The sequence below is a fragment of the Vombatus ursinus genome, unplaced genomic scaffold (assembly GCF_900497805.2).
Source record: "Vombatus ursinus unplaced genomic scaffold, bare-nosed wombat genome assembly UNPS02014818.1, whole genome shotgun sequence".
Lineage (NCBI taxonomy): Eukaryota > Metazoa > Chordata > Mammalia > Diprotodontia > Vombatidae > Vombatus > Vombatus ursinus.
In genome coordinates this window covers 16098192-16124932 of record NW_020954596.1, presented here as the reverse complement: position 1 = coordinate 16124932, position 26741 = coordinate 16098192, and the positions used below count along the sequence as shown (strand labels likewise).

General features: G+C 40.9%; 1 protein-coding gene across 6 annotated transcripts in view; it reads right to left on the bottom strand.

Annotated features, from left to right (window-relative positions):
• Positions 1–4583: 4583 nt before the first annotated feature.
• The window catches only part of PPP2R2C (protein phosphatase 2 regulatory subunit Bgamma), a 413824-nt gene continuing 391666 nt past the window's right edge, over positions 4584–26741 (bottom strand). For all 6 annotated transcript variants that reach the window (XM_027836654.1, XM_027836657.1, XM_027836658.1 and 3 more), the window contains 3 exons: positions 25933–26102; positions 21220–21311; positions 4584–6387 (listed from right to left, as the gene is read on the bottom strand). In XM_027836654.1, the coding sequence (XP_027692455.1) occupies positions 6096–6387; positions 21220–21311; positions 25933–26102 (554 nt within the window). In that variant the 3' untranslated portion in view covers positions 4584–6095. The remainder of the gene's footprint in view (positions 6388–21219; positions 21312–25932; positions 26103–26741) is intronic.

The window sequence follows — 26741 nt, the reverse complement described above, 5'->3', positions numbered from 1 at the left end:
CATCCGGCAGCTGATGCTTTTGCTCCTATGTGCATGCTGTTGAATGGAACTGGAGAAGACCACAAAGTGGAGTTTACTGGGTCCACTACAAATTTATGTTATCTCACCTGGGGCCTTGCTTGGGCAAGACAATCTTCTTACACCTCCCCAATTAGCTTACTATTCCATTCACCACTATAGCATTTCCAAACCTTTTAATTCCTTCTCAAACTTCACCTGGCTCCTCTTCCCTCACCCCCTCAGCTAAGAACCTTGCTTTGCTGAAAATTAAAAAAAATGTCATTCACATCCTGCTCCTCAACACATATCACTCAGATGCCTTCCCCAACTATCTCCTTCTTCACCTTTGTCTTACAAGAAGACCCATGATTTGTATCACTGAGAAAATGCTGATATTAAAAAGATACTGGGTTTTGGTGGTGGTGGTGATGTAGGAGGTGGGAATGGGTGGGATTGGGAGGTATAGAGCACCTTAAGAACATTGAAAGCACTGCATAGTTTCCCAAATGCAGTTCAATCTTCTCTATTCAATTCTGGGCCCAGTTCATGGATCACCTACAGTGTCGATCCAAAACACGCATACTGTTGCCCCAGACCTATAATCTGTCCAGCTGAATGTCACAGTTTAGATTATTTGGGGGCTTTTCTTTTCTGGATTGTTAGACTGATCTCCTGAGTGGTTATAGATCCCAAGAAGAAGGGACTGAGGACCCTGTGGTTTTCTTTTTGAAGGAAACTTGCTATAAAAAATGTTTTTTCATCAGTTTCCTGCTTTTCTTCTAATTTTGGCTGCATCTAGGAACCCGTGGTTTTTGGGAATCAGAACAAAGTCATTTGCAAACAGAAGAATCTGAACAATCTCACCATATGAATGGAATACCAATTTGTTTGGGCTTTGGGCAGGATGAGCAACTTGTAAATCAAGCTATGCTTAACATATTTACATATATCAGCTATTGCTGTCCTCTTTAGGCCATATGCAAGGCAAGGAAACAAGCATTTACTAAGTGTCTGCTATTGAGAGAAATGGTTATTAGTAACTAATGATTTGGGGAGATCCAGAGTTCCCCTTTTTTCTATTTTCAGGACCTCAGTCTCTGAAGGTTGAGTTAACCTTCTCCTCTATCCAATCCCACCCAATCTTACAAGGAATCTCTAGTCTAAGGTGAATTCCATTCAATCAAGCTTGGGTGGAGACAGACCCTTTTGTCTAAACTGCCCAAGGCTGGGGGTGAACTGGGTATAGGTATAGTCTCTAAGGATGTGTCACTCTCAGTCTGTCATTGAAATATTCGTTCTCTCATTGTTAACCAATCAGGGTTGATTCCCACCCCAGGAAACACCTACTCTTTGAAGGGTATATAAACTGTGAGCCCACTGCCATGTTTGTCTTTGGCCTAAGACAGACAGCCAAATGACTATCCCTTTATTAACAAATGTGTTGGCATTATTAATAAAATTATTAATTACCCAGAAATTCTGTCTCTTGAACCTTTTTAATTGCCATACCATATATCAGGATTTGGAACAAGAAGGATTGTGAGGGTTTTTTGAGACCCTCTCATTTTACAGTTAAAGAAGTAGAGGCCTGGAGAGGAGGAGTGACTTATCCAAGGTACTACAGCTGATAAATGTCTGAGTAGGGTTTTGAATCCAAGCCCCTGATTCCAGATCCTGTGCTCTTCCTACTAAGCTAGAAAATATTGTAACCCTAAATCCCTGCACATAGGAGAGCAATTTTTATTATCATTCATCTAGAATAGGAGGTAAAGTGCATACAGGTGGAAAAACATGAAGCCAATTAAGAACAAGGTCAAAGTGACCTTCCAAATGGTTGGTTACTGATAGTACCAAGTCAGGGTTAGTGATTGCTAGACTTCCAGGATGGCCACCAGAAACAGCTGCCTCCCATTCTGGATGATTTTGTTCCACAATGGCAACAATTAGAGAAACTGGGTGTCTTCCAGTTCTAAACTCACAGGTGCTTTCAGCTCACTGAGTATAACAAATTAGGGCAAAGATGGCCTTCCCCCTCTCCTTCATAGTCTGCTACTAAATTCCTACCCATTCTTCACAGTCCAACTCTGATGCCACCTCCGACTAAAACCTTTTTTGATCTTCTCAGTTCAGTAATAATCCCCTCCCCCTACAGACTTCACACTTCACTTTTCTTTTGTCTCTGAGGAACTTATTTATATAATATCGCATATTAGATTTGCATGGGGTCTAATCCTCCCATGGACACCCCATTCCCTGACTGTGAATTCCGCAAAGGGAGAGACCATGGCCAGGCCTCATGCTATTATATTCAGAAAGATCTTAGCCATCACCATGTCGAATCCTGGCTGGAGGCATTTCTTGGCCTCTGATCTAAAGGCTCCTTGCAACTCTGGGTTTTAGAATAGGGAAGGGTTCAGAAGATACTGTATACTTAAAGATCCCATCATCAGCAACTTTGTGGCCCAGTGTGATCACTGGCCAAGCCCTTCGGTGTAGGATGTTTATACAATCCATTGTGTGTACAAATCTCAATGGCTTTAGTGAGCATGCTGTTTACACAGACAGACACACACACACAAACACTAAACATAGACCCAGAGAGATACATACAGAAAGTCATCCAGGTAACCTGATTCCCCAGAACTGTCCTGCTCTGCCAGAGGTTTGACCAGGCATTCTTGCTCTTCCTCCTAATACTAGTATCAAACAAGCTCAGAAGCCTGATCTAACTCCATCTTTTAGGCATTCTCAGGAAGGAAGAAAGGCTGGTGTCCATGTCAGGATTATTGGCAGCAGCTGTAGCTTTTTCAGCAGGAGAGATCAGATACTGATTGTGGTAACACAGCACAGGAAGGCTTGCTTCAATATACCAGGGACTTGCTTCCCAAACTCTTAGGCAATGCCCCCCACTATGGGAAGCCACTCCACACACTAGTGTTCATTAATTTGGGTTGCTAGGCTAAATCAGACAAATGAATATGAGCTCTTTGAGGACAGGCTCTCAGTTGTTGTTTTTTTGTTTGTTTGTTTTTTGGTTTCTATCCTCAGTATCCAGCACTGTGCTTAGCAGGGAGCACACTTAATGGTGGATGAATGAAATTGAATTGAATCCTTCCCCTTTCCCATATTGTCTGCAGACAGAAAGAAGAACACTTTAGAGTCCTTTGTGTCTGTCATTTTTGTTGTCCTTTTATTGGAAAAAGCTGGTATTAACATATTTATATTTTTATCCAACAGTTAGCTAGTTTGTGAAACACAAAGAAAGAATGCAGCCATGAACTACAGCTTTCCAAACAATCAGCTTGACCAACTTTACCACCACTTACTCTACACCACCGAAACCTTAATCCCCAAAGAAAGTTGTTAAAAAACAAAATGAAAAAAAAAAAAAAACCCAACCAGAAAATAAACAAAAAACCCTCACAATGACAATGTTACCTCTCATACATTCAAGAAGACCAGAAAATTGAATCACAGTAAGAATGCAAAGTTTATGAATAACATACTGGTCCTTAATGTTGTTTTTTTCTCTAGTTCTTTTCCCTCCTATAACACTTTCTGCACTTGATTCATGATGAGAGCATGCTTCTGTCTGGAAATTAGGAATCTCTCAGAGTTCCAGAGACACATTTTCCTTCAAAGAAGAGCTTTTTTTTGTACCTAAATTTTAAAAACGGAATTAAGGTACAAGAAATCCAAATGATAACTGTTGTATTAAGACCTGCTTTATAATACCTTATCTATAGACTCATACTTTGAAGATGTTGAAAGTTAAGTATATGGTTTGACAGTATTTTTAGTAAATGCAAGTAAAAGCTGTTAGCCATTTGAGCCAAAAGGGGGAAATGGGTAAATGGAAAAATGTCCAAATAATTGTGTGAGGCCCTCAAAGCTTTAGTTTGGATCTAACAAGATTTCTATACAATTTACCACATTCTTAAACCTTTTTACAAGGAAAACAAAACCAAAACAAAACCAACCCCAAACCAACCCTCTGATTGTTAAATTTAATTAGAATAAATATGTACATATAATACTGTCCAAGTCATTTAGAGTATACAGTGATTTATAAACAAACATTCCTCATTCCCTTTGATTCTTAAAAAAAAAAGTAACGTACACATTTCATAGTGTCTGTATAGTATGGCTGGAAGTGGGTGCACATGCGTTTGTGCTTTTAAATACACAAAAATAGTTATTGGTCGAGAAAACTTCAGTTGGACAATATTTCCTGGGTCATGTCAAGACATCGTTATAAAAAAAGTTGGATCCTGTTGGTAATCTGTGTAAGCCATGGTCATGTTTCTCTGCTTTCTAAATCAAAATACAAAATGCTGCAGGATCATTTCACTTTCTGTTTGCTGATGGGGGAATGGTGAATATGGACTTTCTCAAGGGACTGATGAGTTTTGCTTTAAGACACAGATGGGCTCATGAAATCAGTGATCTGTCTCAGCCACAGTTTGCAAAATGTGTTTGCTGACTTTGGGAGAGTTAGAGCTCTCAACTCCATATGTGCAGTAAAATACTCTTAAAGAACAAATTTGCCATTTGTTTTCTTGGCCTAGTTGTGTTAATTATTCCCCTCCCCCCAAAAAATGGATTCTAAATGGGCTGGTTTTTTTTTTTTTAATTTTTAGAGGCAGCTCAATCATCCAAGGACATGAGCCATTGGGTAATGAGCAGCACATGCACACAGAGGGCGAAGCTCATAACCTTTAAACATGGCAGAGCAAACTTGGGATTGTAGGCAGCATGGTGTGGGGGCAATGAGCAAGCATTGGCTTCAGAGACAGAGGACCTGAGTGAGAATGCCAGCTCTGCCACTGACTACCTGTGTGTGGCCTCATTGAGCAAGTTATTTTTCTTCCTTGGGCCTAATTTTCTTCATCTGGAAAATGGAAATTAAATGATCCTTAAGAACCCTTCCAGTCCTAAAATCCTATGATCCCATTTAGAGAAGGAAGAGACCCTAGGGTGCATCATGTCTAACTACATCGTTTTGCACATTGAGGAAACTGAGGCTCAGGGAGATGAATTGACTTGCCCAAGATAACATACAGCAGAGGTAGTATCTAACCCAGGTCATCTCCCTCCCAATCCAGGGTTCTTTCCAATACTCCTTGTACCAGCCATGGAAGACAATGCTTTTAACAGGCCACCTCCTACCTTCTGAGATCTGCAGAACATAAGCCAAATCGAATTTGTTTCTATCTCTTCCAGGATGCATATCCTACAGAGATGAAAAAGTCACCTTAAAGTCAGGTCTCAAGGACCACTAGCCATCATGAGTCACCATTTTTTTTCCTCCAGAAATTGAAATAAACCTGGATTATTTAAGGAGGGGAAAGTAAAACTGAATGAACTTGGCAAATATGTGGAGTTGCTTTTGGATGTGAGGGAGGTGGGTGGGAGAAAAAGAGAGAGTGAATGTTAGTCCTAAAACAATGAGACCTGGAAAGAACCTTAGAGATCGTTCAGTTGAACTTCCTCCCATTTTACAGAGGAAGAAACTGAGCCCCCCCCCAAAAAAAGAGAGAAGTGACGTGCCCAAGATCATATAGTGAATAAATAGCAAGGTCAGTGTTTGAACCTGGGTTCTTTCCAGGCCAACCATAAGAGCTGGTCTCGGGTTCATCAGCTGTCTCCAGAGCCATGGTGATGGAGCAAGGTTTCTCCATCCCTCATGCTAAGTCTGTATAGGAACCAAAGTGCCGAGAGAAGCTTGAAGTGGAAACTTAACCTGTGGATGTAAAAAAGCTCTAATAATGTGGTAAACACTAAAGACCTAGGAAGAGAGTGTATAATGGACCCTATTTGTTAAAAAACTGACAAGCCTGTCACCTTGCTGGAGTGCCTTTTGCCTCTTAGTTACATTGAATTCTGGGTTTCTGCTTTATTAAATGGCCATCAGCATCATCATCATCTTGGGGGATTCTGGGGGGTTGGGAGGGTGAGGCGGCGGTGGGCAGCTGGGACAGAGAAGGACAAATTCCACCACCACAACCACTTTTCTTTTGCTCTGTTTCTCTCTCTGATGGTCACAGACAATCTGCAAAAGGCTGGTTGATAAATACAGAGGATTATTGATAAACCTAGTGCATCTCTGAGTTCACTTTATCCTGGAATATGTAAAGATTGTTTGTCGCTGCAATGGCAATGATGTTCTCGGCGGGATGCCAGGCCGTGTGAAGTATCTTCTTGGTAAAGTCCAAGCTGTCCACGCTGATGTCATCTTTCCTGCGCTTGCCACCCACGCAGACACGGCGAGGCTTGAGGATGGCCCGGGGCTTGCTGCTCTCCCTGGAGGCCTCCAGGGTGACATCACGCTTGGTGTTCCGGTCAAACATTCTGAAGAAATTATTGTAGGCACCAGTCATGATGACACTGTGGAGGGAGAAGGAAGACAGTTTACTTGGGGGGACTGGCCAGAGTCTTGACACACATGCTCTTGGTGGCCCTAGATTTGGTCTTGTCAACATGAGGATGCTTCCCTAGACCGATGAGGTGGGGGGTCATTCTCTATCTGTATTCACTACATGTTAACCTACTCCTCTTTAGCTTACCCAGAAACATAAGTTGTTGTTCAGTCATTGCAGTCATGTCCAATTCTGCGTGACACCCTTTAGGGTTTTCTTCACAAAGATCCTGGAGTGGTTTGCCATTTCATCCTCCAGCTCATTTTATTTTATTTTTTTGTTTTTTTGTGTGTGTTTTAAATATATATTTATATAATTTAAAAATACATGCATATTTACATATACATACATTATATATATGATTTAAAAATACATTATCACTTACAAACATCAAGTTCACAATTGTCATAAGTTTTGTTTAATTGAGAAAAAGCATGATATACTTATTAGTGGGCCAGTTTGGGGGTATGAGACCTGGGTTCAAGTCCTAAATATGTCAGGTTCTGACAACTTTCTTTTTTTTTTTATGGTAATTTTTATTTATTTATTTATTTAGTTTTCAACATTTACTTCCACAAGATTTTAAGTTCCAAATTTTCACCCCATCTCGCCCCTCCCCCCACCCCAAGATGACATGCATTCTAAATACCCTTTCCCCTAGTCTGCCTTCCCTTCTATCTCTCCCCCCCTTCTCTTATCCCCTTCAATTTTCCTGTAGGGCAGGATGGATTTCTGTACCCCATTTCCTGTATTTATTTCCCAGTTGCATGTGAAAACATTTTTTTTAAACATGTGTTTTTAAAACTTTGGGTTCCAAATTTTCTCCCTTCCTCCCTCCCCACTCACCCTCATTGATAAGGCAAGCAACTAAATATAGGTTATATATGTGCAGTTATGCAAAACACTTCCATAGTAGACATGCTGTGAAAAACTAACTCTATTTCCCTTAATCCTATCCTGCCCACCCATTTATTCTATTCTTTCTTTTGACCCTGACCCTCCTCAGAAGTATTTGCTTCTGATTACTCCCTTTCCCAATCTGCCCTCCTGTCTATCATTCCCCTACTCTCTTGTCCCCTTCCCCCCTATTTTCCTGTAGGGTAAGACAGATTTCCACACCCAATTGAGTGTGTATGTTATTCCCTCCTTAAGTCAAATCCTATGAGAATAAGATTCACTCATTCCCTCTCACCTTCCCCTGTTTCCCCTCCACTGTAAGAGCCTTTTCTTTTGTTTTTTTTTTTTTGGTGGGATAATTTACCCCGTTCTGCCTCTCCCTTTCTCCTTCTCCTAGTATATTCCTCTCTCACCCCTTAATTTTATTCTCCAGATATGACCCCTTCATTTTCAATTCACCCTGTGCCCTCTATCTATCTATATCTATACATAGGTACATATAATTTTTCCCCTCCAACTACCCTAATACTGACAAAGGTCTCATGAGTTACAAATATCATCTTTCCATGCAGGAATGTAAACAGTTCAACCTTAGCAAGTCTCTTATGATTTTCTCTTTCTGGTTTACCTCTTCATGTTCCACTCGAGTCTTGTATTTGAAAATCAAATTTTCTATTCAACTCTGGTCTTTTTATCAAAAATGCTTGAAAGTCCTCTATTTCACTGAATGACAATTTTTTCCCCTGAAAGATTATACTCAGTTTTGCTGGGTAGGTGATTCTTGGTTGTAATCATATCTCTCTTGTTCTCCGCAATATAATATTCCATGCCCTGCGGTTCTTTAATGTAGAAGCAGCTAAATTTGTGTTATCCTGATTGTGCTTCCACAATACTTGAATTGTTTCTTTCTGGCTGCTTGTAATATTTTCTCCTTGACTTGGGAACTCTGGAATTTGGCTACAATATTCCTAGGAGTTTTCCTTTGGGGATCTCTTTCAGGAGGAGATTGGTGGATTCTTTCAATTTCTATTTTGCCCTCTGGTTCTAAAATATCAGGACAGTTTTCCTTGATAATTTCTTGAAAGATGATGTCTAGGCTCTTTTTTTGATCCTGGCTTTCAGATAGTCCAATAATTTTTAAATTCTCTCTCCTGGATCTATTTTCCAGGTCAGTTGTTTTTCCAATGATATATTTCACATTGTTTTCTAATTTTTCATTCTTTTGGATTTGTTTTACAGTGTCTTGATTTGTCATAAAGTCACTAGCTTCCAATTGCTCTATTCTGATTTTTAAGGAAGTATTTTCTTCAGTAATCTTTTGGACTTCCTTTTCCATTTGCCTCCAGCTCATTTTACAGATGAGGAAACAGAGGCAAACAGGGCAAAGTGACTCGCCCAGGCTCACATCACTAGTAAGTTTCTGAGGCCAGACTTGAACTCACGAAGATGAGTCTTCCTGATTCCAAGCCAGTGCTCTATCCACTGCACCACCTAGCTGCTCCAAAAACATAATGGGGATCTTCAAGTGACTTTCCTAGGAATTAGTATAAAGTATATAAATGATAGGGGGGCAGAATGGCACTACAGCTAGAGAACTGGCCTTAGCACCAAGAAGACCTGGGTTTAAATCCCTCTTCTGACACATTCTGGCTGTGTGACCCTGGGCTAAAGCACTTAACCTCTCAGTCCTCTAAGTAACTCCCTAAGACTATAACATTGCAAAGAAGGCTCTTAATCTTTTCATGTGTCATAGACCCCTTTGGAAGTCTGGTGAAGGCTACAGACCCCTTCTCAGACTAATGTTTGTTTGTTTATTTGGTTTTTTTTTAACATACATAAAATAAAACATGTCAGATTTTACAAAGGAAACCAATATATTGAAATAGTCATCAAAATGTTTTAAAACAAAAAGTTCACAGAGGCCAGGTTAGGAACTTTGGGGTTAGAGGTTTCTCACCTGGGAGTTCCATAGCATCAGAGATCCAATCCCTATTCATATACAATCGATAGAGTGTCACAGTGAGGATTTTCCCTTCTGAAAAAGTCCCTTCTATCTCTGAAAGTCTGTGATTCTGTGAAACACTGGGTTCCAGATCCTCCAAACTGGTCAGAAAATGACCAATACAGACAATGGTTAAACCTGCCCCTAACTACATCTGGGGATCCCAAGACCCAATGTGGGGTTCACCATTTTCCTCTTAGGAAGGTTGCTCAATTTGTGACTGTGCCAGCGTCATAGGCCCTCAAGTCAAAATGCTTTCATTTATATGTCTTTCTTGATTAATATTCTTGTCACTGTTTTCAGAATTCATTCATTCAAGAAGTTTACCATGTGCCTACCACATATCAAGCTGGAAGATACAACAGGAAATGGTTCCTACACTACAGGAGCTTAAAATAAATGCAAATGTTAATTAACAATGCATGGGATTAAAATGACAGTAATTCACAGAGATGATACCAAGTGTCCTGAAAGTCTTAGTGTGGTTTTAAGCCATTAGCTTTATTATTAGTTATTTATTAGTTTATTTATTATTTTTTATAATATTATTATAATTATTATATGTAAATATAATAATTATAATATTATTAAATATTATTTATTAGTTTAAACAACTAATAGCTTAAGACAACATTAAGCCTTTTGTACCACCCTGTATATTTAATGATTCACACCAGTAGACTTCCCACCTCTTCAAAGGAGTAGGATTAGGAAAAAGTGCTTCCACACCTTCTTTGCAGAGGTAGAAGACTATGGGTGTTTACTGTTGTTGTTGTTGAGTCATTCAGTCATGTCTCATTCTACGTGGCCCCATGAACTTTTGTCCATGGGGTTTTCTTGGCAAAGATACTGAGGTGGTTTCCCATTTCCTCCTTGGGTGCACCCCCATTTTACAGATGAGGAACTGAGGCAAATAGGGGTTAATTGACTTGCCCAGGGTCCCACAGTTAGTTAAGTGTGTGAAACCAGATTTGAGCTCCAATCTTCCTGACTCCAAGCCTAGCACCCTACCCACTCTGCCATCTACCTGGCCCAATATGGGTATAGAACGCTGCAAATAATGTCAGCCTTTTTCAAAGCAGTACTAATCTTGCTAAACTGTTTGCCCCCTTCCATTTTATTCTTTGTCATAAGGGATTGTTATCTGAGAAAGGGAGAGGAGAAATATAGATGATATAAAAATAAAAGATATCAATAACATTTTATTTTAAAATAAGTATGAATGCCAAAAAAATCCATAGAATGGCATGCCTAGAAGGCACCTTGGGGCACAGAATATTAGAACTAGAGTGGACATTAGACAATACAGTATTAGACTTTAGAGGTCATCTAGTTCATGCAGATGTAGAAAGTTGAGGCCCAGAGATGTTAAAGGGCTTGCTCAAATTACTTAGCTACTATACTAAGTGGCAGAGTCAGGAACCTCTGATTCTAGTCCAGAGGTCTTTCCACCTTGCTTTGACTGCCTCTCTTACCTTTGCTGATTAACTGTTGGCCTACTTTGATCCTTGGGAGATCCATGATTTCATGAGAATGGACAGTCCCTGAACAAACACAGATTGTATCCCCTTGGGAGCTGCCAGGGTAGGGGCCTAAAAAATTCATTCCCTGACACCCTGGATGCCCATGGGGAGAGAGGCCCTAATAATGTAAAGTGAGCTGGAGAAGGAAATGGCAAACCGCTCCAGTATCTTTGCCAAGAAAACCCAAATGGGGTCATAAAGAGTTGGACACAACTGAATCGACTGAACAATAACACCATCTTGTATTGTGCTCAGTCTTTCCTCTAGAAAATGAGGGTGTTATACCAGGTGACCACTAAAGTCCTTTCCAGAACCAAATCTTACGAATTACCTTATGATTCAGAATTAACTGACATCTGGTTCTTCATACCTAAGAATTCTTTTTTCATTTGAATCTCTACCTAGGTTGGAAGTTAGTTTCCTTTGAGAAAAATGCAGGTACTATTTCCTTGTTCTGTCATAATCCCTTGTGGAAAGCCTAGAACACCAATTCATGCCTATAATCCTGGAGAGGCTGAGATTAGAGGTTCTAAACTAGAGTATGGTTAAAGCCAATCTGGTGTCTACAAAAAGTCCAGCACCAATATGGTGAGTCCATGGGAGTAGGGGGCTACCAGGGCACCCAAAGAGAGACAAACCAGCCCAGACTGGAAATACAGCAGATAAAGCTCCAGTTGGATCAGCAGGAGGATCAAGCCCATGGCTGCATTTCCGACATGGCTGAGATAAGAAGGTACTAGAGAAGATTTGTATTCAATGATGGATTGGATTAGAAGCTTTTTGAAGTTCCTTCCACTTCTAAGATTAATGTGATTCTGGAAGTTGGGTGGAAAAACAGAAATCACCTGGCTTATAATGTAAAAGACACACAGGTGCAAAGACATAGCATCTTTTCCCTTTATATATGTACCTAGCTGGGCTTTGGGGGTTCTCTGTGTTGGGTTGACAGAGTTGATGAAACCTGCAGAAAGGCTTTGTTGGGTGCATCCTGCACCTTTCTCTTGACACAATGATTAATGTGCCCTTCTGCAAATGAGATCAGTTCTGTCTGACAGCATTAACTCCTGTTCCCCGGAGTTCCCAAACATCAATCTGGGCTAATCAGAGCAAGTGCATATTGATTTACTAAGCAGCCTCTGCAATGGGCCTGGATTAACTTCTTACTGGGGGCCAAAAGCCGCCTTGAACAGTGTGACAGAGGCATCTGGAAATGAATGGATAGATAAAGGGAGTTTTCACTTTCTACTAGGAGTGAGGTTTCAGGTAGCAAGTGACCACATTAGCCTAATTTATTCATGCTTTTGTAACAAGGACTAACATTTCTCTAGCACTTTCTTCATAATAACTATGAGGCAAGGTAATACAAGCATCATTTGAACCTAGGCCTCTCCTAACTTTAGATCAGACACTCCTATCATACCACACTGACTCTGTTGAGTCTCAACAATTTGACATTTATTAAACACTACCGGACACAGAACCTCATATTGAGGTACAAAGTTTATATATGACAAAGTTTATAAAAATCCCTGACCTCATGGAATTCACATTCCAGTAAGGGAATGGAACACCAAAAGATGGCTATATTACACATCATTACATAAGTACCAAAGAAAGTTACAAAGGGAGAGATGCCAGATTGTGGTGGGCCTTCAATTCCAGGCAGTGAAGTTTAAACTCTACCTGAAAGGCGAAAGGGAAGATTTTTCTCTCTCACCCTTCTCTATTCAGCCATAACATTTAATATCTGGACAAAACATCCCCTCAAGTCCCTTCCAATTCCAAGACTCTATGAGTCTATGCACTTCCTTGTGACTGTTCCTATAATGTTGTATTAAACTATTAACTGATCATTTTGACTAAGAATTCCTATGACAGGGATGTGGTGATGTTTAAATAAGACAACGTACGTAAAAGGTTTCTATAAACTCTAAGCCCCTATATAAATGTCAGCTATTATTATTACTACTGCTGCTACTAATATTAAAATGCTTTATAACCTGACATGTACTATAAATATATAATTCTAACCCAATACTAAGAATGATCTATCATTTCATTATTTCATATATTCTATCCACTAGTGGAGAATAAAACCTCTCTATAGATGACCACTTTTGTCAGGTATATTACAGTGTATGGGGTGTTCAAGGAGGACTAGTACCTCTGGTGGGAGGGCTGCAGAGCCCTTTTCAGGGCTGCTCATCCTTTGGTGTCCACCTGATTCGCCTAACTCTCACCTGCGGCTCTAGGAATCTATAGCATGCACAGTGGCTACACCCCAGTAAATCATCTTGGCAGATGGGCTAAACCAGGCTGAAGGTAACTGACAGACTTCAAACCAGTTGGCAAATTAAGAGGATGTCTACTCCAAGCATGTGAATACTTCCCCTGGCAGAATGGATAGATGAGAACAATTTGTTCCAAAGGCCACGAAGGTGGCTGAAGCAGGCACCGGGGAGCACCTAGAGCTTGATCAGATATCAAAGACCCCAGGTGCATCCACTGCATCCCAGGCCATTGCCGGTCATCTTGACTTTTGTCCTGCCACTGGACTTTGATGACTCAAGAAGAGAGAGTGAGGCTGATGACTTTGGGTAACTCTGTCTCACTTAAATCTTACTCATGCTTATGTCAATCACCCCATGACGTCATTGGACCTCTTCGAAAACCAAGTGTAGATTCCTTTCATCTATGTATTGGTCTTGATGGCTGTTGAAGTCCCTCCCAACTCTTAAATGATCCTTAGACAATTCTCAAGGGTCGTCATGGCCAAAACCAATTTATTGCCTGGTTGGCACTCTTCCGGTGATGAGCCGCTCTAAGATGAGCTAGGCTGGTACTTCAGATGACCGTGTATCACTGGGTCCCTACTCAAAGCCTTTCCAGCTATAAAGACCCTGTTGGAGCGAGTACTTTGCCAATGGAGCCTTCTAGAAACTAGGATCACCTCCACATCATGACGAGACATAGAAGGAGAGAACTTCAACAGAACATGTTAGGTATTTTTCTAATGAGATATATGTACAGCATTATCTAATGATGAGAGATGGCATATCAGAGTGGATGGAGAGCTGTTTTTAGAGTCAGGAAGATCAGAGTTCAAATCCCTCCTCTGACACATATTGGCTAGATGACACTGAGCAAGTCATTTAAGCCCTTAGTGCCCCCAGGCAAATGTTAAGACTTTTGATCTGCATTAGTAAGGGGAACTTCCCCTCTATCAAGGAAATCACTTGGTCCCTTCCCCTTCCCCACCAAGAAAAAAAAAAGCCATCATTAAGTTTAGACATAGTAGAAAGAACACATTTGATAACCCAGACTTTGCTCCCAGATTTGGAACACCGAATTAAGAGGCAGTTCTTTTCCTGCCTAATATTCCAGCTATGGTCATACCAAGGGAAGTCAGACCACTTTTAGAACCTAACCCATTAGGGGATGGGGCAGCCACAGTCAGCCTGGACCGTCAAAAAGCTTAAGACTGGAGATAAAGGCCCTTGGGTCTGAGGATATTGAGAGTACAGAATGGATAACAGGTCAATGAAGAATTGGCCAGACTATCCAGCCAATCTCCAAGATGATGCTCCAAGCATAACAAGTGAGGAAAATATTCAAGTAAACAAATGATGGATGCTCAGGGGTGGGGTATATATTACAATATACACTTTGTATAATAACCCAATAAGTGATGTTATGACTTCTGCATTTGTTTTGCTCTATTCAACCCTGATTTATGATGTCATGTGTTATATCTGCATGTCTATTGCAAGCAACTCTAATTTGGATTTTATGAGCCATGTACTTGTATGGGGCCTGTATATCTCAAATAATTGTTTCTAATCCTATATACATATGAATGAATATATTACGATATGTTCCTAGAGATAGACTTGTGTACTCAGTAGGATCTTTAGGGGTTGCTAAATATTTACTAGAGGGGAAGATATAATGAGAAGAGGCATAAATGAGTGGGTCCATGACAGCTGGAGCCATACTGAAAGCCTTTCTAACTGGGCAGAACCTGCTGGAGTGATGTTGATATGGACTTCAAGAACTTCAAGTTGCTTTCATGAAGTACAAGAGTTTGACCTTCATAAATACCCTTCATAAAATGTGACATTCAGAACTGAATAGAATACTCCAATATTGGTGTAATCAATAGAATACTCCAATATTGGTGTAATCAATACAATACTCCAGATATGGCCTGATCAAGGCAAAGGTCAGAGACAAAAATGAGACTGTTTCTTCTCACACCAGAAATTATGCTTCTAATAATACTGAGATCACATAATCATATCCATGCCACTATATGGAATCAGAGTATAACTTTTGCAGGGAATGCAATGTATTTATCATGACACGTTATATGTAACACTGTGAGATCCATGTAGCAGGGACAGGGTCACACATACTGTTATCTCCCTTAATGATGATGAGCATGATGATTTCCATGTAGTGATTAATGAGTATTATTTTAAAGTAGAATTTCTAGGATGCTATAGTTTGGATTTTAATAGGAGAATAAAAATTTCATTTGGGGCTCACTTTCCCTCTTTGAAAAGGCTAGTTGACTGAGGCTGACCTCAAAAAGTATAAAGGAAGCATCAGTGAGTTGGAAGGTACCTCAGAGGTCATCACTATGTGGTATGACCCCTCCCTTCCTCCACCCAGGGCTTCTCTAACCCTGGCTAAAAGTGGGTGACAGCCCAGCCCATGGGACCAGAGTGAGTAGATGAGGTAGTTGCATAGGTAATTCCACTTCAAGCCACTGGGTAAGGCTCTGCCAAAGAATAAGGAGAGACATGTTCAAGCAGTACACTACCTTTGCCTTAATTCAATAAGTATTTATTAAACAACTATTATATTGCAGGCACTGGTTTAGCTCTGGGAATACGGAGAGAAAAATGTAAAGAGTTCCTGCCTTTAAGAAGCCTGCATTTTCCAAGAGGAAATAATATGGACACAGATAAATAGATAAAAAAGCCTATACAAAGTAAACAACAGCTGATTTTGAGAAGGACCAACAACCAATAATTGGTGAGGGGTAAGGAAAGATGTCATTTAGGAGATCTTTAACTTTAATCTTTAACCTTAATCTTTAATCTTAAACCCAGCCTTGAATGAAGCTAAGGATTTGATGATGCAGAGGTGAGTAGAGAGTACATTACAGTTATGGAGGTGGGAGACAGAATATCAGACAAGGAGAATAGCAGACAGGAAAACAATGTGACATTAGTCTGCGAACATAGGTTGGAACAAAACTGGTAAGGGGCCTTAAATGCCACACAGAGGAGTTTGTGTCTTGTCCTGGAGGCAATGGGGAGCCACTAAAGCTTCTGGAGCAAGGCTGTGACATGGTCAGGCCTGTGTTTTGGGAATATTACTTTGGTAGCTGTGTGGAGAAAGGAGAGACGAGGTAGGAAAATCAAATAGAAGACTATGACTGTAGCCTTATGGTCAAGGGATAATGAGATTCTGAACTAGAGTGATGGCCAAATGAGTGGAGAGGAGGGGACTAATGTTCGTTCTGTGGGGAACAGGACAAGGTACTGAGATGAAAAATGGAATTAGAAATCACGACTATAGCAGTCTGCCCAGGAGAATCAGAGGGAGAGGTATCATGCCAAGGATTCAAAAGCCACCAAGGTTGAGGGCCAGTTTGAGGTTAGGATTTTGAAGTAAACAGATAAGAATAGAACTGAGAAAGATACAGAGAACCAAGGTTGGGAATGGGGCTGAAAACACCAGAGAAGGTAGTTATGCTATGGAAGCTGTGGGCCATCACTATGTTCTCTGAATAAGGACAACATAGGCAAGGCCTTCCCATTCTGTCACTTAAAGGGGCACATCAGCTCAAAGTCTTGATGCTGACCCTGTAAGGACATGGTCCAGACAAAATACGTCTCCTTCCTGAGGTTAAGTCCCTTTGGGATTCATAAGAGATAACAATGTTAAAGTATTGGTATGGAGCCTGGCAACTGGGGTTGAGTTCTGTTCAAAGGCTCATTGTGAGACATCTACAAAATAAAACATTTGGACTAGCTGATCCTACCTGTGAAGCTTATTATCTATGTGACCTTGGGCAAATCATTCAACCGTCTTTATTTGTGAGAATGAAGGGGTTAGATTAGATGGATTCTCAGGACCCTTGTAGCTCCACAACTACAATTCTATAGGTATATCCTTAAAGTCCTTTCCAAGGCTAAATCCTAATAATGCTATGAGTGGAGTTTTTTTTTTTAAAAAAAAGTAAGACTAAACACAAAGTACTTATTTCATTTCTCTTTTAGAAGAAATAGTCAAAAAGTAGCAAGTACTATGCTTGGCATTTCATCTTCTTCCATTCTGATATGTTTCCGTGGGAAGTGATGGTTTCTGTCACTATTCCAAAAACAACCTAACCTCGCCTCCTACACTCAGGGAGTGGGATGAATGGAGTGATGCTTTTTTTTTTTTTAAAGGAAATGTTGCAAGCTTAATGGAGACCAGTTGATTTCACACAAAGCTAATTCCTCAGATCTGTCAAAAGGTGATTGGAGCAAGATGATTAAAATCATTTTAAACCCACACAGTTAATAATCCTTCTATTAAGGCTCAGATATCAAGCTATTGTTCCCACTTACTTCCTAGAGGAAAAATCTCACAAAAGACGAGTGGTTGGAGTGGGGTGGGGAGGCTGAGGGTGTTGGGGTCTGTCCTGCCATTTAGCACCACACTCTGAACTGGACTAGAGTTAACTAGTTTACAAGTTGATACCAAAGTAGAAGAGTTGGTTTCTTTGCTAGAAGTCCTGCTATGAGTAGGCTGTATGCATTGGAGTTGTCTTAATGATGGGGAAGGTCCCTCAGAGTTAAAAAGGCTGATGAAATTTCTCTTATTCAAATGACCTGAAAATCGACGTAGAAGGACTTAGTAATATACTGGGGTTTTTTCCCTCTCACTTCTGGCAGCTCTAGTTCCCCAGCTTTATGACCCTGAGATAGACAGAGAATCTTAGGAGAAGAGATGGAAAACACTTTAGAAGCTTTCTAGTGCACACTCCTCATTCTACAACAACGAAAGAGACATATAGAGACACTAAGGGTTTTGTCCAAGATCACTGGTCTTCTAACTCCAGAGACAATGCTCCTTGCAAATACTTCCTATCTCTCTCTGCCTATTTTCTCATCTGTAAAATGAGGCTAATAACACTTGCATTACCTCCCTCATGGTGACCTTTTTAGGAAAGAGTTTCAAAAAACCTTAAAAGTGCTATATAAATGTTAACCACTAGCTATTACTAAAGTGTTACATAGACATGACTTTCTGATAACCTGTTATTAATAACTTTCAAGAAACTCCATCTTCAAGACCTCCTTGTAGTATGGTTTCTTAGTGACTGTCAGTGAAGCTCAGACTCTGCTGGGTCCGATACCAAACTGGAAAAGGACAAGAGTTGTCATCCAAGGACTGTTTAAATTCATGAAGGTTCATTACCAGGTTGGTTGCATAGCAAAGAATTTTGGAGGCATAACAACTCCTGAACAGCATGAACTAAATTGTAGTGGGAGGAAACACTCACTTTGACAAAACTCCCCATCCTTAAAGTAGGGATGGACCATTCGGACCAAGAAAAATAACTACAACATTCTCTATTTGGCGTACTCAATTCTAATGTCCATGGTCATCAATGGGGGTCCTTCACATGGAATCTTCTTGAATGAAGGTATGGTTTCAACTCACTGTGCCTCAAATAATCCAATCAAGGATGTCAGAAGACACCCTCAACCCACCCCTTTGTAGAGGTGGGAGGTCCACAAGTGTTACATATTGGATGAGTTTTCAAACTTTCTGCATGTTATCAATGTGTTGTGCTGACTTTCTTCCCCCTCTATTTGCATTACGGGGTGGCTCTCAGGGAAGACAAAGGAGACATGGGATGCTATGGTGATGTAAGAAACAAAACATCAACAATTTTTTTTTTTTTAAAATCAAGTAATCTGGGAGTCCAAACTCATCACAGACTTTTAACTTTCCTTTGGCAAGATACAGACCCTCCTCTGAGGGCCTCCAACGCTCCAAAGAACACAGAAACAAGCAAAGTCTCACAATCTGTTGTGTCCACAGGGACATATCTCAACAGACCACAGAAGCAGAGAACAGCAGAGCTGGAGGGGACAATAGAGACCATCTAAGTCAATTCCCTCATTTTCCTGAGGAGTAACTGAGACCCAGAGAGGTATAGATATTTGCCCAAAATGCCAGAGCTGGTTAAATCGCAGGTCTCTTGACTTGTTAGACTTCTGCATACCTTAGCTATCCTTGTTGTAGTTGGTTTTCAGCTGTATCCAACTTCATGACCCCATTTGGGGTCTTCTTGGCAAAGATACTGGAGTGGTTTGCCTTTTCCTTCTCCAGCTCATTTTACAGATGAAGAAACTGAGGCAAACAAGGTTAAGTGACTTGCCCAGGGTCACACACCTAGTAAGTGTCTGAGACTAGATTTTAACTTAGGAGGATGAGTCTGACTCCAGGCCTGGCACTTTGTCCACCATGCCATCTAGTTGCCCCTAGCTATCCTTAGCAATATCATAATTATCGAAGGATATGTAGTTTACCTTACCACTGTTTGGAATAGGGGAGCATTATAAATCACCCCTCTTTCCCTTGGCTCCAACCAGAGCAATAGGTCTTATGGAATTAGGCCCCATTGAATCATATGACTGGCTTGAGGAGGTAGCTTTCTTTTACTGGGAGATAGGGGCCTCCTTGATTCAAAACTACCTTGTCCCTTGAAAGCTCCGAGGTTGAGGATAGGGACCATAAAACTTGCTCCACAGAGAAAGAAGGCTCAGACCACTGATGGGTATGTGGACAGTATCCTTTGAGTGATATACTCCTGCCAGCTGCAAACTCCATACAAATGGCCCAGAGTAACAACAGTATTCAGACAGGTAACACTAAAAACTCACAGTTCTATAAAAACTTATAATTCAAAGAGTGCTTTTTGCAAAGCATGCCTGTGCAGTTATTAGGTGCAAATGTTAGGGTTTTTTTTCTTTTATAAATGAGGAAACAACAGAGTCTCAAAAATGTTTCCAAGACTGCAGAACTGGGCAGTCAGTCAGTCACAAAGCAAAAACTAGTGTTTTCCAAATCTACTGCTCTGTTCACTACGTTCAACTACCTCAGCTTGCTAAGGCAGCTGGGCACCATGAGAAACGGTAACCAGCAACGTGCGGGGGCCACCTGCTGGCTCTTATAACACTTGCTCAGATGGAAAGGGCTCTTTTTCCTCCTCTCTGAGGCTCTCAGCACTAACAGCTGTGGCCATGTGTGTGTTTCCCTGGGGATCTGGTTCTGGGCAGAGCTGTGAGACTACACATTTTCAGCATCAAGTCAAACATGGGCCTGATGGTGAGTGAACATTTCTGTTTTACCGAATGCTCACCTAAATTATACCCATTTGCCAGTCCCTCACCAGACTGGTGACATGATGAAAGGGACATCACACACTAGAAAAGTGGCATAATAACTACCACAGCTGCCTTAAAGTGAACAATGAGGATCAGATGGCACCCACTGGTTCCTCCTTGTCCACACAGTTATTTCACTGTTCAGTGAACTAAGTAAGCATTATTAGTCTGCTCGTCTGCTCATCAGTGAAGAATATGTTTGAATTTTCTCTAGCATCCTAAACCACACACACATACACCCACATCCACACCCACACACACACATGCACATACATGCACATGCACGCATGCATACCCCTTATCAGTTAGTAACAGGAACTCTGCCAATGTCACCATGTAACATTTGTAATCAGAGGATAGAGTTATACACAAAGCTGATAAATGAACAGTATTTACAATAGAGCTTGATGAAATGTGTGTTCTTTCATCTCATGGACATTAGTGTCTAGAATCCTGCCTTCAGCATAGTAGGGACTCAACAGAGAATTTGTCCATTAGCCCCTGTTTGGTCTGTTGCTGTACTACCTGACTCCCTGATTTATTGGTGTCGGTGGTTTGTTTTGTTTATTTTTACACACAACGAGAATGACAAATGTTATCAAAGACATCATTATTGTTCTAATGGCCTGCTGCAGCATTCACATTGTGTTACTGAGCTCCCAGTTAAGATTGGAAGAAACTCAGTTATGACATAACTCAGGAGTTTGGAATGTGTGATCAGGTCAGTGGGGATGTGGAAAGAGCTTGTATCATAAACCTGCCCTCATGGTCATCAGTAAGAAGCACAGAACCTCTGGAGAAGCAGCTAAAACCTTGGTAACAAAGGCTCCAGAGAGGTGGTCTCAGCTGACATAAGGAGGGGCTTCTGCAGAGGTTTCCATTCTGGGTCAGATGAATCACAGGATGGAAGTCAGAGTTACCTGTCAGATCCATTCCAGGCACACTCAAACTTGTCAAAAATGCAGTCATTTTCATACAGGGAACACAGCTTGCTCCTAAGGTAATCGTGAACCTGTTAAGAGAAACGAACCTGGTTATTCTCCAATGGAAAGTGGATGATTTGTTATAATTCACCATCCCTCTAATGCCATAACTAATATTTATAAAGTGATTTCTTATCCAAGTGCTTTCCTTTACCATGACTCTGATAGATAGGTAGCACAGGTATCATTTCTCCCATTTGATGGATGAGGTAAATTGTGAGTCAAAGAAGGGAGCCCCAGTTGGAGGGGATTTATCCCTCTTCAGATTTTTCATAGCTGTGAGTTTGGATCTAAATCTAGATCTAGAACCAGAGCTCTGGTCCTCTGGAAGGGACTTCAGAGGCTTGTTTGGCCCAGTCCTTCATATTACAGATGAAGAAACTGAGGCCTATGGAAACAGTGACTTGCCCAAGGTTATACCTCTTCATTTATTATATTCTAACTTTTATTACAGTTATTTGGATACGTGTACATACTGAGATCTTTTCATCTTTAATAGTTCATAGTTCTAAAAGCTTTTGAGTCTAAGATGTTATGATTGAATAATTCTATGATTCTGGCAGGGCTTACTAATAAGCAAGTCCCTCTGACCTCTCCTGGGCTTAAACTCAGTTGAACAGAGCATGCCACAATGGAAAAAAAAAAGCACTGGATTCCAGAGCCTTCTATGATTTTATAAGTCTTTGACTCTGTGATTTCATGATTCTGAATTTCCAACATCTTAAGATTCTATAATTCTAAAATTTTTAAACATTCTGTGATTCTAAGATCCCATGAAGGTAATGGCACCACTTTATGTCAATACCATCTGGTTCTTGAACTTGACTCCTGGCTCTCTTCACAGAAGACTTACATGAGAAAGCATCATTGTGTTCACTTTAAGACCCTAAATGGAAATCTAGTCTTATAGAAAGGCATTTGTAAGTTGATTAATTACAAGTCAGCAAACAGATTAGTAGTTAATTATATATCCAATGAAAATGACCATGGAAATAAATTACATCTTGCTGTCCTATTTCTGTGTGGATGGGCTATTACACTAAGACACAGTGCATCACACTAGCTTCTCTCTCTCCAAAAATATGTGCCCTGGATAACAGAGCTGAGAGCCAAATTACTTGGCATGTATGGGATGCATAAAGGAAACCATAAGCAGTGTGGGATAATGGAAAAAAACCCAAGATTAAGGGTCACAGTCACACAATGTTAGACCTCAAAGTCCCCCCAGTGGTCAAGTCTAACTCCATTTTACAGAAGAGAAAATTGAGACTCAAAAGATGGAAAATGACTTGGCTACCATCACATAGTGAGTCAGTGTAGGACTTCTAGCAGTAATTTTAACTTTCTTTCTTTCTATTATGACAGGCTCCGCTGAACTGAGTTTGAGCTTGAGAGAAGCCAAAGGGACTGCCATTGATTAGGGGTATCATTATAACCACACTGAGCCTTAATTTCCTCATTCTTAAAATCAATATAATGATACCTACCTTGTTGACATCATGGTCTGTTTTAAGGATCAGATAAGATAAAACAGGTAAAAACAACAGCAGCATTGTAACTGAAAAGTGCTATCATATAAATGCAAGCTGCTGCTCCTACTGTCATTGTTTGGATTCTATGTGATACATCTACTGTTCTGGAAAGACTTTGAGTATATATAAAGACTGTGTGTGCGTGTGTGTGTGTATCCAGGGACAAACTGTGTACCTACCATCCCACTATCACTTGTCAGGAATATCAGGTAGGAGTTTCCTTTTTTTTTTAGGCAATTGGGCTTAAGTGACTTGCCCAGGGTCACACAGCTAGTAAGTGACAAGTGTTTGGTCTGAGACCAGATTTGAACTCAGGCCCTCCTGACTTCAGGGCTGGTGCTCTATCCACTGCACCACCTAGATGCCCCAACAAAAACCTACCAGTCCTGATGGATTCACAGGAGAATTCTATCAAACTTTTATTATTATTATTTTTTTTAATGAGACAATTGGGGTTAAGTGACTTGCCCAGAGCCACACAGCTAGTGAGTGTTATGTGTCTGAGGCCGGATTTGAACTCAGGACCTCCTGACTCCAGGGCCAGTGCTCTATCCACTGCGCCACCTAGCTGCCCGAGCAGTTTCCTTTTCAAGCTGAGAACAGGAACATTTTGTTTTTATTCTTGTATCTCTAGCACTGAAAGGCTTTACACACTGTAGGTGTTTAAAAAAATGTTTGCTGAATTAAAGGTAAAGTTGCATTGGGTGACCTCAGAGGTCCCTGCTAACTCTGAGATTCCATGTCAAGCCTAGATTAAGTTTGGAAGACATGTTGAGAATGAGCCTGTAATAAGCTAATGTTTATATAGCATTCACTACATTCCAGGCACCATGCTAAGTGCTTTATAATTACTATATCATTTGATCTTCACAACAACCCTGGGACATAGGTGCTGTTACTATCCTCATTTTGCAGATGAGGAAACTGAGGCAAACTGAGGCAATTAAGCTAAATGCTCAGGGTCACACACAGATAGTGTCTGAGGCCAGATTTGTATTCAGATCTTCCAGACTCCAGACCCAGTGGTCCGTCCACTGTGCTAACTTGCTGCCTGTATCCAGGTGGATGTCATTTTTTTCATCACTAGCTATTCAAAAAATTGTTCCAAGAGGAGTTGTGATCTGTATCAATGAGAGAATGCCCATACCAATCCTTGAAATGTAGCACTAATATCACGCCGATAGCAAAAGGGACTTTTTCAAAAGATGAACTCAAAACCATGGTTTATAAGAAGCAATTTCATCTCTGGCCTTTCTTCCAGAAAATCCTGCTTTCTACAGCTTCTGTCTCTGTAAAGACTTCTCATTACTCCACAATGACAATGGCAAACATTCCTTTCTAGAGAGGGTATATTTACTTTCGGTATCTCCTTCTGTACAGAGAAAAGAATGTCCCGCAAGGGCTGGCCAGCCGAGATGCTCTCACCACGACTTTGAGGGTAAACGCTGGGCTAGGCTGCGTGTTCTCTGCCTTCTCTGATTCCCGCCCCCCGCCCCGACAAGATGCTTCTGTTTCCTTTGAACCCCCAGGGCACTCCTTCTCCCCTAAGCTGCTGATTTGTTCTTCTGTTTACTCTGAATGCATCTTGTATGTGCCTGTTTATGTACAAGTGGTCTCCCCCATCAGAGGCATGTTAAGAGTGACTGTTCTCAGCCTTGCTCCCTACTGCTCTTGAGCAATGAACAGGCAGCCAAGAGGCATGGTACACAGAGTGCTGGACTTGGAGACAAGAAGACCTAAGTTAAGATCCTGCCTCAGAACTTTATGAGCTATAGGATCCTGAACAACTCACTATATAGCAGCCTCAGTTTCCTCATCTTTAAAATGGGAACAATAAAATGTATATAGGGTTGTTGTGAAGATCAAATAGGATAGTATATTCAAAACACTTTGGAAACCTTGAAGCATTCTATTAATGCTAGCTATCCCAGTTCCCTCCTTTCCTACCCTGTAGAGCTTTCCTTTCTAAGGTTACGTCCAATCTACTCTGCTCGTGCCTTACATGTACCTATTTATGTCTATAATGTCTCTCCCATCAGAATGAGGGCAGAGGCTGATTTCACTTTTTTTCCTTATATACCCAAGGTTTAGCACAGTACTTGGCACATAGCAAGCACTTAGTAAATGCTTCTTGATTGATTGCACTTAATGCATTTTGTCCCATATTATACTTACCTGTTTCATCTTCCCACTCAATTATGAATTCCTTAAGGTTGGGGAATTATTATTTAATTTTATATCCCCCCTGTACTGCCAAGTTCAGTGTTCTACACACAGTAGAAGCTAAACAAATGATTGGTGAATTTGAATTACAATGAATGGACAAGGGGATTCTCTTTCCATGGGGTATAGCTGGAAAGGACTTTTGGTGTTCTTGTTCAGTCATGTCTGACTCTTGAGGTTCTTGGCAAAAAGTGGAGTGGTTTGCCATTTCCTTCTCTAGCTCATTTTGCAGATGAGGAAACTGAGGCAAACAGTGTTAAGTGACTTGCCCAGAGTCACACAGCTAGTAAATGCCTGAGGCCACATTTGAACTCAGGCCCAGTACTCTATCCACTGTTCCACCTAGCTGCCCTTGGAAGAGACCTTAGAAATCACCTAATCCAACCTCTATTTGAAACATGAATCCCCTCTACCACATCCATAACATGTGGCTGTCCAGATTCTGCCTAAATGATTCCAGTGATGGGGCAATCACTTCCTGACAATACAGGCCATTCCATTACTGGTCAATTCTAAATGATAGATTCTCATACTGAGCCGAACCCTGACATGCTGTGATTTCGTCTCAGTGGCCCTAATTCTGTCCATGGGAACTGTCCAATCTCCTAGGTTCAGAGTATCACAGAATTTAAAGCTGGTGGAAACCTTACAGTACAACTGATCTAATTTCTTCATTTTATAGATGAGGAAACTGAGGCTGAGTGAAGTGAAGGGTACTTGATCAAAGGTATGTTTAACTAGTAGAGAAACCAGATTCTCTGACTCAAAATCCAGAGTTCTTTCTCCTACACCACCACGCCTCTGACACCCCTGGGGCCCATCATGGAGCTTCTGACACTGGGGGCACCTTTGGCAGTATGGGAGTTTTTGAATAGAAGAGATGGCCGCTTCCTACCTGGTATGTTTCTATAGGCTTTGTTTCCATATTCAGATCCCAAACTTTGACCGTGAGGTAATCCCTGGTGAGCATGAACCGGCCACTGTGGCTGAATTTGACGTCTGACACCGAGGAGATGATTTCAGAGAAGAAGGATCTGTTACTGGGGTCTTCGGGTTCTTCAAAAACTGCAGAGGCAAATAAATCAAGAACAATGACCTTAGAAAGTAAACTCCGTGAGGTTTGGCAGCGGACATATTTTATTCCAATTATTACCTTCTCCAGGAAGCCTTCCCAGATCCCTGGAGTCAATGGTGTTTCCATTGTTCTCAGAGTTCACAGAGTGTTAGGGCACTCAGAATTAAAATGCTAAGCAAAGTTATTATCTTTCACTCTTCAGATCTGCCAACATATTCTGCTTTCACTCTTGTTCAGTTATCATGGAATATTGTCATAGTGGGGATGATACGGGGAACCCCTGATTCACTGGATGGGAGCACTTCTCATGGAGGGGGTCACCTTCTCTGGCTCCTTGCTGAACAGCATGTGTACTGCTGGGATAACGTAGCAGACCAATCAGGAGTTCCCAGTGTCATAGAGGCAAGGTACATGTTCCTCATCAAAGGACCAACATGCCTGGTCCAGATTTGTGGGAGGAGACCCCGTCCAGCAAGTCAGGGATTCCCCTCATCACCCCCACATTACACTGTACATTATAATTATCTTCTTTCTATCTATCTATCCATCTATCTATCATCTATCTACGTGTCTGTCTATCTATCTTTCTTTCTTATACCTCTATTAGACTGTAACCTCCATGATAGCAA